The sequence below is a fragment of the Schistocerca americana genome, chromosome X (assembly GCF_021461395.2).
Source record: "Schistocerca americana isolate TAMUIC-IGC-003095 chromosome X, iqSchAmer2.1, whole genome shotgun sequence".
NCBI classification, from domain to species: domain Eukaryota; kingdom Metazoa; phylum Arthropoda; class Insecta; order Orthoptera; family Acrididae; genus Schistocerca; species Schistocerca americana.
Genome location: NC_060130.1, coordinates 732,319,205 through 732,332,856, shown reverse-complemented (window position 1 = coordinate 732,332,856; position 13,652 = coordinate 732,319,205). Strand labels below are relative to the sequence as shown.

General features: G+C 41.7%; 1 protein-coding gene across 1 annotated transcript in view; it reads right to left on the bottom strand.

Annotated features, from left to right (window-relative positions):
• The window catches only part of LOC124556288 (stAR-related lipid transfer protein 13), a 667,281-nt gene that overhangs the window by 82,630 nt on the left and 570,999 nt on the right, over positions 1-13,652 (bottom strand). Inside the window, exons 12-13 of the mRNA XM_047130265.1 lie at positions 4,068-4,227; positions 134-236 (exon numbers count right to left, since the gene is read on the bottom strand). Coding sequence (XP_046986221.1) covers positions 134-236; positions 4,068-4,227 — 263 coding nt within the window. The remainder of the gene's footprint in view (positions 1-133; positions 237-4,067; positions 4,228-13,652) is intronic.

Genomic DNA, 13,652 nt, shown 5'->3' with positions numbered 1-13,652 from the left:
CTACAGGAAGGACGACGACGACGACGACTTCTACTTCTGCTACTACTTCTATTACTACTACACTGGTCAGATCAAGCAATAAGAGTAAATAACAGCACTGAAGGAGTCTTTTGTATGGTGTAAGATGCCTTACCTATGCCGCGGGGAGGCATCTGCTTCGTCGCGGTCGCTGTCAGCCAACGTGCTAGTTGACTCGTGGCTATCCAGCGACGCCGACAGTGCGGATTCGCTGCCCCCTGCAACACAAACACACAATGTTTACATGCGACACAACTTCCAGGAGACGAAAACCGAATTTCGGAAACTGTTTTTCACTGTCGTGTTTCCATTTTAAAGGCATGAACTGGACTGTAGACCGGTCAAATATGGTGTCTGGAAATCAGCTGTTCCGATTTCCGATTTAGTCAGCACAATGGCTGTTTCTCTTCTGTTAAATGTTAGAGGTAGGCAGCTTCATGCTCGAACTAATATTTCTGTTTCTCCGTCACTGCACGAAGAGTTACACCGTCCAGAAAAACCACGCACGTTTCCAAAACGATTGGACGCTTACATGGGAGCGAAAATCGATCGAGGGAATCAAAATCCGGCCAGAACCGCGTTTCCACATTCGGAATTGGAGTCTATACGTGGCAAACCAGAAGCGGTACTGGGAAATCGGTATATTAACTCCGGTTTTGGGAGCCCAGTGTAAACATAATGAGAGTGATCTATTTTAGGAAAACAAATGTAAGGCAAGGTATCGGTATTTTCTGTGACCTATACGAGACATTTGAGTGTGTAAGCCGGCCGGAGAGGCCGAGCGGTTCTAGGCGCTACAGTCTGGAACCACGCGACCGCTACGGTCGCAGGTTCGAATCCTCTCTCGGGCATGGATGTGTGTGATGTCCTTAAGTTAGTTAGGTTTAAGTAGTTCTAAATTCTAGGGGACTGATGACCTTAGAAGTTAAATCCCATAGTGCTCAGAGCCCTTTGAAACATTTTTTGAGTGTGTAAATCACTATATTTTGCTAGGCATAAACGACTCGGATCGTACTTAACAAAAAAAAAAAAAAATGCAGAAAATTGTGTACCATAATTAGCTGTAGACAGAAGATTTTTTCTTCTGAGTTAGGCGGCGGCGGCGGGGGTGGGGGGGGGGGAGGAGAGGCAGATCAGATATTAATACAGTGTCATGCATGTAAATGAATCTCCCGATTAAAGTTATTCTATTGTGAGAGAATATTTATTTGTTTCAGATAAACACTATATTTCATTTGAGATTGGATAAATCAGTAGCCCTGTTCGACTTTAAGACGTTGACAATGCAGTCTGTGTTTCAGGTCAAGAGTTCTGCTGACCTATTTTAATGTGTAGCGCATTCTGGTACGATGACAAAGCTCACGTACGGGTTGCACTTTTCCATTATAGATACAGGTCAATGATCGAAGTGGCTGTACATACCATGGTTGTGCTGAATTAATGACTTCTTTCAAGAAATTTGTACAGGCTGTGTACACAAAAACAAAAAGACTATTACTACACAGAAAGAAGAATTATTTATTAACCAAGTGTTGTAAATAAACCGGTGAAGTCGTGCAGCAGTAGAGGAAATTATGAATATGTTTAATAGAATTATTGAATATGAAGAGATTCTTCAATCGCTGCTTGGTAGAACAATTTCACAGTTGTAAATATAAAGTGTGGTTTATTGTATGGTTTTCTGTAAACAGTCTCTTCTCATTAAATGAAAGCGGCGTATTTAATTCTGGACATCGGAGGACACAGTCCCAATCATAAATTTAAATAATGGAATAGAATAAGTAACGTAGGCTGTTGAAAAATTTTTGCTGACCAACTGATGAGAATTTAAAAAATAAACAATTTTAAAGGTGCTTAAGCAACTCAGTTCAGATACTATTGCACTTTGTGTCATTGAAAGCCTTGGAATCAATATTCTTTGATTATCTCTATTCCATAATATCAATAGTCTTTCGGAGAGAAACTTTTCTTTCTCGGAGATGAATTTCCCGGAATTTAATTCCATACGACATTACTCAATAAAGATAATAAAATAATGTTAACTTACTGATCTCTCTTGAAGGCTTCCAGTTGCACAAAGTGTAAAAGTAGCTGAACTGAACTGCTTAAGAACCTCTAACTACATAATCAAAACTATATTTTCTCTCGTATAATTTGTTATAAACTATCCATTACAATACAATACAGCATCGATTATCTGAAAGAATCCGTAAAAGGGCACGGGGAGGAGGGGGGGGGCGGCAAATTCGGATTCGGATTTCGCAAAAGTGCCTAAGAAATGTGCCAAAATTAAGAAGCAAGGAATGATTTCATATAACCGATCATGTACGAAAACATATTGTAACAGTGTTCGCAGAAATGTGACACAGAGAAACAGTGAGTATAACACTAATCCCTAGATACCTATTTTGTGTCACACTTCTTACAGCCGAGTGGGATTAGCCGAGCGGTCTCGGGCGCTGCAGTCATGGACTGTGCGGCTGGTCTCGGCGGAGGTTCGAGTCCTCCCTCGGGCATGGGTGTGTGTGTTTGTCCTTAGGATAATTTAGATTAAGTAGTGTTTAGCTTAGGGACTGATGACCTTAGCAGTTAAGTCCCATAAAATTTCACACACATTTGAACATTTTTGAACTTCTTACAAATAACTCAGAGAACTGATTACCTAGCCCAGTTTTAAAAGATCTAAACGGCTATTAAAGAAGTCAACAGTTTAACTTGGTTTTGTTTCAGAGCTGAGACTCTTTTTTTGTCGTTAATTATCGTAAACATTTCAAAGACAACAACTGGACAGCATCAGATTCTTCTTCTGGTTCAAATCAGTTCATAGCCGCCTCAAGACATTCTCACTGAATGGTTCTTTTTTAGCGCGGTCTCTGCCGCTAGGGCGTCAGTCATCGATGAATGGCAGTACTCGAAAGCCAGGCTCATCAACATCATGTTCGAGCCAGTCTTCAGTTTTTTCCTGATTGACTTCTTCAAATTCTGAAAAGTCTTTGGTTAGCAACAATGGCGGCTGCCAGGGAGGGAAAGACCGCCGGACTGGCTAACTCATGGTACAGCCAGCCCTGTGCCAGAGCAACATGTACATGGCGAGCGCCAGTTTAAATTTGCCGACTGGAATGCTTTCTGTTAAGGGGGGTAGGACATCAAACGGGATGACTTGGAGCAGGAGAGACACCACAGGAATTTTTAACTTCCACTGTCTATACTTTTAAAAATATATTCATAAAACTTTGTCAGAATGACCAGAAAGGATTCAGGATTTACACTTATAGTGGTGGAAGTCCAAAAATACAAGAAATTAATTTATTTTTTTAAATTTGTATTTCACCTTTTCTTCACTTACCATTGGCTGCATTTGTTGCTATAGGTACACTTTTCTTCATAAGTAAGGAAGATTCTTAGATTAATTTTGCACAGCATACAAACCATACTTACAGGTGTATGAAACTCTAGAATTTTCCAAATATATTAAAAACTGTGGTAAAAATTGAGATAATTAACTATAATATTTGAGTTTTTTCTAAACATAAAGTTTAAAATGTAGCAGCACATTCATTTTTTTCATAAATTAAAATAATTTCTAGAGTTTCATACACCTGTAAGTATGGTTTGTATGCTGTGCAAAATTCATCGAAGAATCTCTCTTACTTATGAAGAAACGTGTACCTATAGCAACAAACGCAGCCAATAGAAGTTAAAAAATGATGAACTTTCACATGTAAAAAAAAAAATTATTATTTTTTGAACTTCCACTGCTATGATTGTGAATCCTGAATCCTTCCTGGTCATTCTGACAATGTTTTATGAATTTATTCGTAAAAGTATAGACAGTGGAAATTAAAATGTCCTGTGGTGTATCTCCTGCTCCAAGACGGCCCATTTGACGTCCTACCCCCATTAACGGATCTTTCGGTCAATCGATTTTCGGATAATTGATGCTCTACTGTAGTAGGAAGAAATGACCTTCGTTGGTCTCGATTAAAAGTGGCGTGAGCAAAGACAGGATTGAATACTGGTGATGGTAACTGATTTGACGGGGCCATTACCTGCGGCGAATGATTCGGCCTTGTGGAAGGAGTGATGGACCGGCGTCTGGTGGCGCAGACTGCCGCCCCGCAGCTGGGCGCGCAGATTGGCACTCGCCGAAGGCCTGTTGAGATCTTCATCCTGTGACCCCTTGCTGTCCGCGTCCAACAGCTCCAACACCTGCCGGCCAAGGAACCCTTCTTTGTACAATCATGAAAATAAGTGTTCATACAGTAAGTGGTGACAAACTACGATGGTGTGTTGGGATAGTAAATCACCCACAGCGCCGATACGAATAAGCACGATGATGTAGCGTCAGGTAACCATATTCTTGGTAATGAAGCTTCCTGTATGCCATGACTATATTCTGGGAAAATAAAACATGTTACACTCCACAGTATCTACGACAGGGCAAAATGTATTCATACAGCGTATTACTTTCAACCAAACAAACGGCTGACGCAGCCACGGAGTGCATGCCACACTTGTGTTGTCGTGTGGCGGCCGTGAAGCAAAAGCACGTCGAACGTGGGTACCGTGGAATAGCAGAATGGGCCGCAAGGGGAAGGAAACGACCACTGAGGAACGAAACATTGTTGTCGCCCAATATCTTCAACACAAGTCGTATGCCGAAATTGCGATCATCATAGGACGAAGCCGAGCGACTGTGCAATCTATCATTAAGCGATATAAGGAAGAGACATGTAGTAATAGACAGTGAACGACACGGTAGTCCACAGAAGCTTACAACAAGAGAGACCAGAATGCTACTAAGAATCACCAAGAAAACCCCGAAAACGACAGCGTCGGCACTATCCGCATATGTACATGACCACTTCCGAAAGGACATCACTCCAAGGGCAGTTCGTACTATTCTCAATCGTCCGGGCTACAGAGCCAGGGTCCCGAGACGAAAGACCTACATCAGCAAAAAGAACAGGAAGTTGTTGTTGTTGTGGTCTTCAGTCCTGAGACTGGTTTGATGTAGCTCTCCATGTTACTCTATCCTGTGCAAGCCTCTTCATCTCCCAGTACCTACTGCAGCCTACATCCTTCTGAATCTGCTTAGTGTATTCATCTCTTGGTCTCCTTCTACGATTTTTACCCTCCATGTTGCCCTCCAGTACTAAACTGGTGATCCCTTGATGTCTCAGAACATGTCCTACCAACCGATCCCTTCTTCTAGTCAAGTTGTGCCACAAACTCCTCTTCTCCCCAATTCTGTTTAATACCTCCTCATTAGTTATGTGATCTACCCATCTAATCTTCAGCATTCTTCTGTAGCACCACATTTCGAAAGCTTCTATTCTCTTCTTGTCCAAACTATTTATCGTCCATATTTCACTTCCATACATGGCTACACTCCATACAAATACTTTCAGAAACGATTTTTACCCTCCATGTTGCCCTCCAGTACTAAACTGGTGATCCCTTGATGTCTCAGAACATGTCCTACCAACCGATCCCTTCTTCTAGTCAAGTTGTGCCACAAACTCCTCTTCTGCCCAATTCTGTTTAAAACCTCCTCATTAGTTATGTGATCTACCCATCTAATCTTCAGCATTCTTCTGTAGCACCACATTTCGAAAGCTTCTATTCTCTTCTTGTCCAAACTATTTATCGTCCATGTTTCACTTCCATACATGGCTACACTCCATACAAATACTTTCAGAAACGACTTCCTGACACTTAAATCAATACCCGATGTTAACAAATTTCTCTTCTTCAGAAACGCTTTCCTTGCCATTGCCAGTCTACATTTTATATCCTCTGTACTTCGACCATCATCAGTTATTTGGTCCACAAATAGCAAAACTCCTTTACTACTTTAAGTGTCTTATTTCCTAATCTAATTCCCTCAGCATCACCCAACTTAATTCGACTACATTCTATTATCCTTGTTTTGCTTTTGTTGATGTTCATCTTATACCCTCCTTTCAAGACACTGTCCATTCCGTTCAACTGCTCTTCCAAATCCTTTGCTGTCTCTGGCAGAATTACAATGTCATCGGCGAACCTCAAAGTTTTTATTTCTTCTCCATATATTTTAATACCTACTCCGAACTTTTCTTTCGCTTCCTTTACTGCTTGCTCAATATACAGATTGTTTAGCATCGGGGAGAGGCTTCAACCCTGTCTCACTCCCTTCCCAACCACTGCTTGCCTTTCATGTCCCTCGACTCTTATAACTGCCATCTGCTTTCAGTACAAATTGTAAATAGCGTTTCGCTCCCTGTATTTTACCCCTGTCACCTTCATAATTTGAAAGAGAGTACTCCAGTCAACATTGTCAAAAGCTTTATCTAAGTCTACAAATGCTAGAAACGTAGGCTTGCCTTTCCTTAATCTATTCTCTAAGATAAGTCGTAGGGTCAGTATTGCCTCACGTGTTCCAACATTTCTACGGAATCCAAATTGATATTCCCCGAGATCGGCTTCTACCAGTTTTTCCATTCGTCTGTAAAGAATTCGCGTTAGTATTTTGCAGCTGTGACTTATTAAACTGATAGTTCGGTAATTTTCACATCTGTCAACACCTGCTTTCTTTGGGATTGGAAGTGGCGGATGGAATTCGCGAAACAGCATGTATCCAAGACAGCAGACTTCTGGGATACTGTATTGTTTAGAGATGCAAGCAAATTTAATATTGTGCACAATGATGGTAGGATCTTGGTCTGGAGAAGACCGAATACAGACGTCGACCGAAATAACGTTCATCCCACGGCGAAGCACGGAGGTGGTGGAGTGATGGTAGGGGCTGTATGTCAGCCTCCGGTGTCGGAAAATTAGTGTTTGTGGAAGATGCCATGGACAGATTTGTGTATATGAACATCCTCAAACAGAACTTACAACAGCGTGTTGACGCCTTGGGTCTTCCTAGAAATTATTACTTCCAACAGGACAATGATCCCAAACATACGGCGCAAACTGTCCGGCTGTGGTTGCTCTACAACACTCCACACACTCTTAAAACTCCAGCTCAGAGTCCGGACCTGAATCCCATCGAACACTTGTGGGCTGAGCTGGAAAGACGAGTGAGAAAACACGACATCCTTAGTAAGGCCTCTTTGAAAGAGACTCTCCTTCGAGAATGGGAAGGTATTACGTCGGAAACTACAAGAAAATTGGTCCATTCCATGCCACTCAGGTTGCGAGAAGTAATACAACGGAAAGGTATGCATACGAAGTTTAAACATGTCCTGGCTTTGTTAGAAGTGTCATTTTCTGTTGGTGTATGAATACTTAATTCCCAGCGCAGTAGAGAACTTGGCAGACGTTTTTGTATTTTGTTTTGTAAAGGCTTGTTTATTCTCAAACAGAGAATTGGAGACTGGCCAATGTGTATAGTGCATATCCAATTAGTGTTTTTTGTTTCGTATTGTCAATAAAGGCAGTTTACTTTTCCACGCTCTAGTGTATGAATACGTATTTCCATTACTGTACACAGAGGCCTGCCAGATTATCGTAACATCGAACACACATTTCATTTCCAAAACGGTTCAAGATATCGAAACGGAGTTTTCGCTAAATGGCACATGGCGTGGCAACGAGTTTGCTGATTTGAATACGGTGCCGTGAAGTGAGGTGTGCTAGGCCGAGGATGTGGATTTTCTCAACCCAAGCGGTGGGTCGGCGAGTTTGTTTATCGTCTGCCTCAGTAGCGACAACGCATTGGCCGAAATAGTAACGCGCGTTTGAGATAGAGACCTACTTTTCTAATAACCGAATTGCTGTGGTCGCACAGCGTGCATTTCGTGTACACTTCAATATTCCCGCCCCCATTTTCCTGGCTGGCATTCAATTACTTAGGGTAAGGATACCTTCGGGGCAAGTGTTAATGCGAAAAGAAGAATGAGGTTAGCACGGCCCGTGAGATTACCACAAAACACCGAAGCAATAAGCGTTTTAGCGATCTCCTGGGCAGTTGGCACCTGAACATTCAGCTGCCCTTCGACTTCCTGATCGTTCTCCGAGGCGAATTCTTCAGTGTGGCCACCACTTAGCCTATGCAAGTTGGCTATGGGGTAAAAACTGAGTGAACGCGATATTATTGCTCGGAAAAACGCATTTGCACAGTTGCTTGGAAAGTTGCCTCGCAACGCGCTTGTGTTCTTTAGTGACAAGGCACACTTTCATCTGTTTGGGTGCACGAGTAAATAGAACATGCAGTACTGAAGTGTTAACAATCCCAGAGAACTTCATGAGCGGCTCCTTCATTCAGAAAGTGTGTTGTGCAGAGTCGAGAGGAGGGACTGTTGGTCGTTGCTCTTTCTTAAGAAAACGAGAATGCTGTAACTGAATGCTCATCGATCAGTGACAATATGGAGCGTTGTTTGTCGGCTACCATTTTATAAAACTTTTAATTTTAAATACCCAACAAAATATTTGTAGAAACAAACATAGTAATTACAAACTTCAAATACAAACTATTCTTGTATTTTTGACCTTTCAGATCAGAAAGTTTTTGGTTAGACTGTCAATACATCTTTTGTATGTTTTTAAATGGAATTTATACATTTTTAGACAGTACTAAAAGACTCCTGAAATGACGAGTACAGTGATAAAAGGCTTGTTAACACTGACGTTCAAACTTTTCGCAAAAGTATCTGAGAAATATACTAAAATTAAGAGGCAGGGAATGGTTTCAAATGCTTATTGTTAAGCAAAGAATAAGTGTGGGAAGTATTGCAAATTACGTGTAGAAAGAATATGTGCAGCTTGAAGTAGTCTCCACACGTATTTTTTGGTAACATAAAGTCTTTCAAATCTTTGCTTACGAGTAAGTCTGTGATTGATAGAAAATTTTTTTTTGTGAATTAAAACATTGTTTCAGAAGCACATGTCTGATGGCGTTAGTGTTGTGAGAATACCGTGATATGTTCATACGTTACATTCGAATGCAGAGTCTTCACGATGTTTATGCCTAAGGAATTTTGTGTTTTCTCACAATATTTCATTGGATCAGAGTCAGTGGCCCACCAAAAATTATAAATCCACACAAAAAAAGAAAATAAGAGTTCGCGTCAACCGTATTTTTAAACAAATAAAAAATATTATGCAGTGTTAATTATTTATCTACAGTAAAATTCGAACATGATACGTGTATACCTTCGTTATCTTCTCGGCGTGCGTCCTACATTGGAACAGGGTGCACCTGCTTCCTCATTAGCTTCCATCTTACGCGACCTTTGACGTCTTGATCGATGTAAACGTCATTTCAAAGCGCTTCCTTAATTAAGATAATTAACGACAGCGTAATGATAATCACGAAATTTTGAAGTATTAGTTGAACATGAATTCACAGAGTACCAAAGTAAGTCAGATTTATGAACTTGAGCTCTTAACTTGTTCGTATAGTTAATGTGATACAGAATGTTTTCTACCAAAAAACTGTAACTAAACCCATTTTGTTCATGTGCAGATATAGCACAAAGTACGGTAAAATTTCCAAGGCTCTCCTAATCCTACGTTCTTTTTTCCAATATCCTAGTTATTCGTACAAGTGTTAATGCAAATTTCAGTTTGTCAGACAATACTTTACAAAGAGAATATTCGAACAGCATCTATGAAATTCAGAACTTGCTGTGAATTCTTTGGAGGTGTTGGTAGAGCAATCCATTCGTAGACCAACGAGTAGCCGTGAACAGTAGCATTTTCTAGTTTGTATACAGTATTTAGATTAGACATGATATTACGTACTTCTGTGAAGAAGTGAGCAGTAACTGTATATTTCCCTGTCTTGGGCAGTATTTCTTAACTTTTTTAAGTGCGTGTGTATTTTGCGAGAGTAAGCGTCGCGCGAACTGACTTTGCAGCGTGGTGTTGTAGTCCTTGCAGTGAACAGTAGCCAGTAGGAGTACTAGCCAGTAGCAGGAGCAGCAGCAACAGCAACAACAACAACAGCAACAACAACAAAAGCAGCATCAATAGTACTTAGTTTGTATAGAGTGCCTAGTTTTCGCATTTTATTACGTGCTTCTACTTGAAAGTGATCAGTAGCTGTTCATTTACAGTCTGTGATCAGCAGTTCTTTTCATTCCTTTTAATTTCTCTATTCTGCGTAAGTGGGTGGAAAGACGCTTTATTGTGTGATTATACGATTGTCGAACAATCACTGGAAGAATTGTCCGCCTGCTTAGCTGAGTGGTAACGTGTTTGGCTGCCATGCAGAGAGCCCGCGTTCGATACCGGGCCGGACCCCCCACCAGTCCACTCGTGGACTGGGTGTTCTGTTGTCCTCACCATCCTATTGTCATCACCGACGCGCAAGTTGCCCAATCTGGTGTCACCCGAAATAAGACCTACAAGCCGGTGGCTTAAGTTCCCCGGATGGGGACACACGATCATTTCATTTTTTACTCGAAGCATTCACATCCATTAAATATCTGGGAATATCGATACGGAGTGATTTAAAACAGGAAAACCACATAAAACTAACAGTATGAAAGGCAGGTACAAAAATAAGATTCACTGAAGGAGCCTCAAAAGTACTGGCCATCCACGCGGTAGACAGCTTACAAAATCCTAATTCCACCACTACTTGAGTGTGGTTGCTCAGTTTGAGATTCTTAACAGGTGGAACTGACTGAGGAAATGGAGTGGATCCAAAGAAAAGTCTCGCATTTCGCCTCTAGTTCGTTTAGTAAGAGCGGAAGCGTCACAGAGAGAGAGATTAAATTTCAGAGGCAGACGTTACAAGATAGGCGTTGAGCATCACAGTGGTATTTACTGTAAAAACTCCAAGAACACATGTTTGTCGATTAGTCAAAAAACATATTGCTTCCTGCTAACGCATTTCGCGAAAAGACCAGGTAGATAAAATTACAGAGACCCCCGCTCATTCGGAGATTTAGCAATAGTCGATCTTCCCGCGCGGCATTCACGACTGCAGCGGTAAAGGGGGAAAATGACAGTAGTACACCGTAAGGCGGCTTCGTCATATAGCTACAGATGTAGACATTTGCTAACACTGTTCACCCCTGTTTCAGATGCACGTTTCAGGAGTACGTATGAGCAGGGTTCCGCGATATTGGCAAAACATTACACATACTTATTGTATGGAAACGCAAGCATTTTTGAGACCGGTCATAAAGGTGACAGAAGAAACAGCATAGAGCATTCAAGATGGTGAAAGAATATTCCGGAATGGAGCAGGTAAACATATTTCACAACATTTTGCTTTTACATAATCTTTCAACAGACTCATTCCTTCTTCGCAAAAGCTATATTGAGTAACTATAGTAGGCGTTAAATTAGAAATTTGAATAATAACAACATTTGATTAAAATGATAAATGGGACATTATTTACATTAACTGTTTTACTTCATCTGTGTTTTGAAAACTTATTAACTATCTCATGACAATCAATAATTTAAAGCAAACTTGATCTCTAAACAAAATGTAAACTTGGGCATTTCAGGGTTCCTGGTACGCTTGCCACTCAAACCGCTAATGGTAGGAGGAGAAATAAAACGCCAATCACCGGACAATGTGTAAATATGCATATTTGGTTCAGTTTCTGTATCTTCATGTAGCATGGACATCAGTATTTTCTAACAAGTGCAAGTCATCCTCCATCATATAAAGTGCCGGTAACTATGTAAATATTGTCACACTGTGCAGGAGCACACGACACGTTGCCGAAGTCATTGTCACGTACTGAACATAGCTGTGGCCATCTGCAGATGGGCGTAGTTGGCAATGGCTAGTAACGGTGGTCGAATAAAAGGGTCTAAAAAGTACTTCGGGCAGGTTCCGATCCCTCAGGAATTTTTAATTGAACAACGGCCGTAGAGATCAACAACATCCATTATGGATAAAATGACATTTGTACATCGTTTATCGTAGGGATCTTAACTCACTACGGAGAGTGCCAGAGAGAGACTTTCAATGAGCACAGTCCGTTACTTCTATATTGTTGTCAAAATAACTAATTTTATTATCCACTTTAAAATACACATTCATCTTCATCTTTCTCCTCATTAAGTGTTCCGAAAGGTAATCCCATGCCACGGCTGCAGAGAAATACTTTGCAATGCGAAATGATCTACACTATTGGCCATTAAAATTGCTACACAAAGAATAAATGCCGATTATAAGCGGGTATTCATTGGACAAATATGTTATACTAGAACTGACATCTGATTACATTATCACGTAATTTGGTTGCATAGATCCTGAGAAATCAGTACCCAGAACAACCACCTCTGGCGGTAATAACGGCCTTGATACGCCTGGGATTTGAGTCAAACAGAGCATGGATGGCGTGTACAGGTACAGCTGCCCAAGCAGCTTCGACACGATACCACAGTTCATCAAGAGTAGTGACTGGCGTATTGTGACGAGCGAATTGCTCGGCCACCATTGACCAGACTTTTCAGTTGGTGAGAGATCTGGAGAATGTGCTAGCCAGGGCGGCAGTCGAACACTTTCTGTATCCAGAAAGGCCCGTACAGGACCTGCAACATGCGGTCGTGCATTATTATGCTGAAATGTAAGGTTTTGCAAGGATCGAATGAAGGGTTGAGCCACTGGTCGTAACACATCTGAAATGTAACGTCCACTGTTCAAAGTGCCGTCAATGCGAACAAGAGGTGACCGAGACGTGTAACCAATGGCACCCCATATCATCACGCCGGGTGATACGCCAGTATGGCGATGACGAATACACACTTCCAATGTGCGTTCATCGCGATGTCGCAAAACACGGATGCGACCATCATGATGCTGTAAACAGAACCTGGATTCATCCGAAAAAATGACGATTTGCCATTCGTGCACCCAGGTTTGTCGTTGAGTACACCATCGCAGGCGCTCCTGTTTGTGATGCAGCGTCAAGGGTAACCGCAGCCATGGTCTCCGAGCTGATAGTCCCTGCTGCTGCAAACGTCGTCGAACTGTTTGTGCAGATGGTTGTCGTCTTGCAAACGTCCCCATCTGTTGACTCAGGGATCGAGACGTGGCTGCACGATCCGTTACAGCCATGTGGATAAGATGCCTGTCATCTCGACTGCTAGTGATACGAGGCCGTTGGGATCCAGGACGGCGTACCGTATTACCCTCCTGAACCCACCGATTCCACATTCTGCTAACAGTCATTGGATCTCGACCAACGCGAGCAGCAGTGTCGCGATACGATATACCGCAATCGCGATAGGCTACAATCCGACCTTTATCAAAGCCGTAAACGTGATGGTACGCATTTCTCCTCCTTACACGACGCATCACGACAACATTTTACCAGGAAACGCCGGTCAACTGCTGTTTGTGTGTGAGAAATCGGTTAGAAACTTTCCTCATGTCAGCACGTTGTAGGTGTCGCCAACGGCGCCAACCTTGTGTGAATGCTCTGAAAAGCTAATCGTTTGCGTCTCACAGCACCTTGTTCCTGTCGGTTAAATTTTGCGTCTGTAGCACGTCTTCTTCGTGGTGTAGCAATTTTAATGGCCAGTAGTGTAAATAAGGTGAAGTGATACTGAAAAACTTACAATTCTCACTTTCTGTTCAAATTGTAGCAAATCCAGGAATCTAAGTTCTAGTGTCATTGTTCCTCAGTAGGTCACGAAATATTATGCAGTGGGGAATTGGAGAACGCAACTGGAAA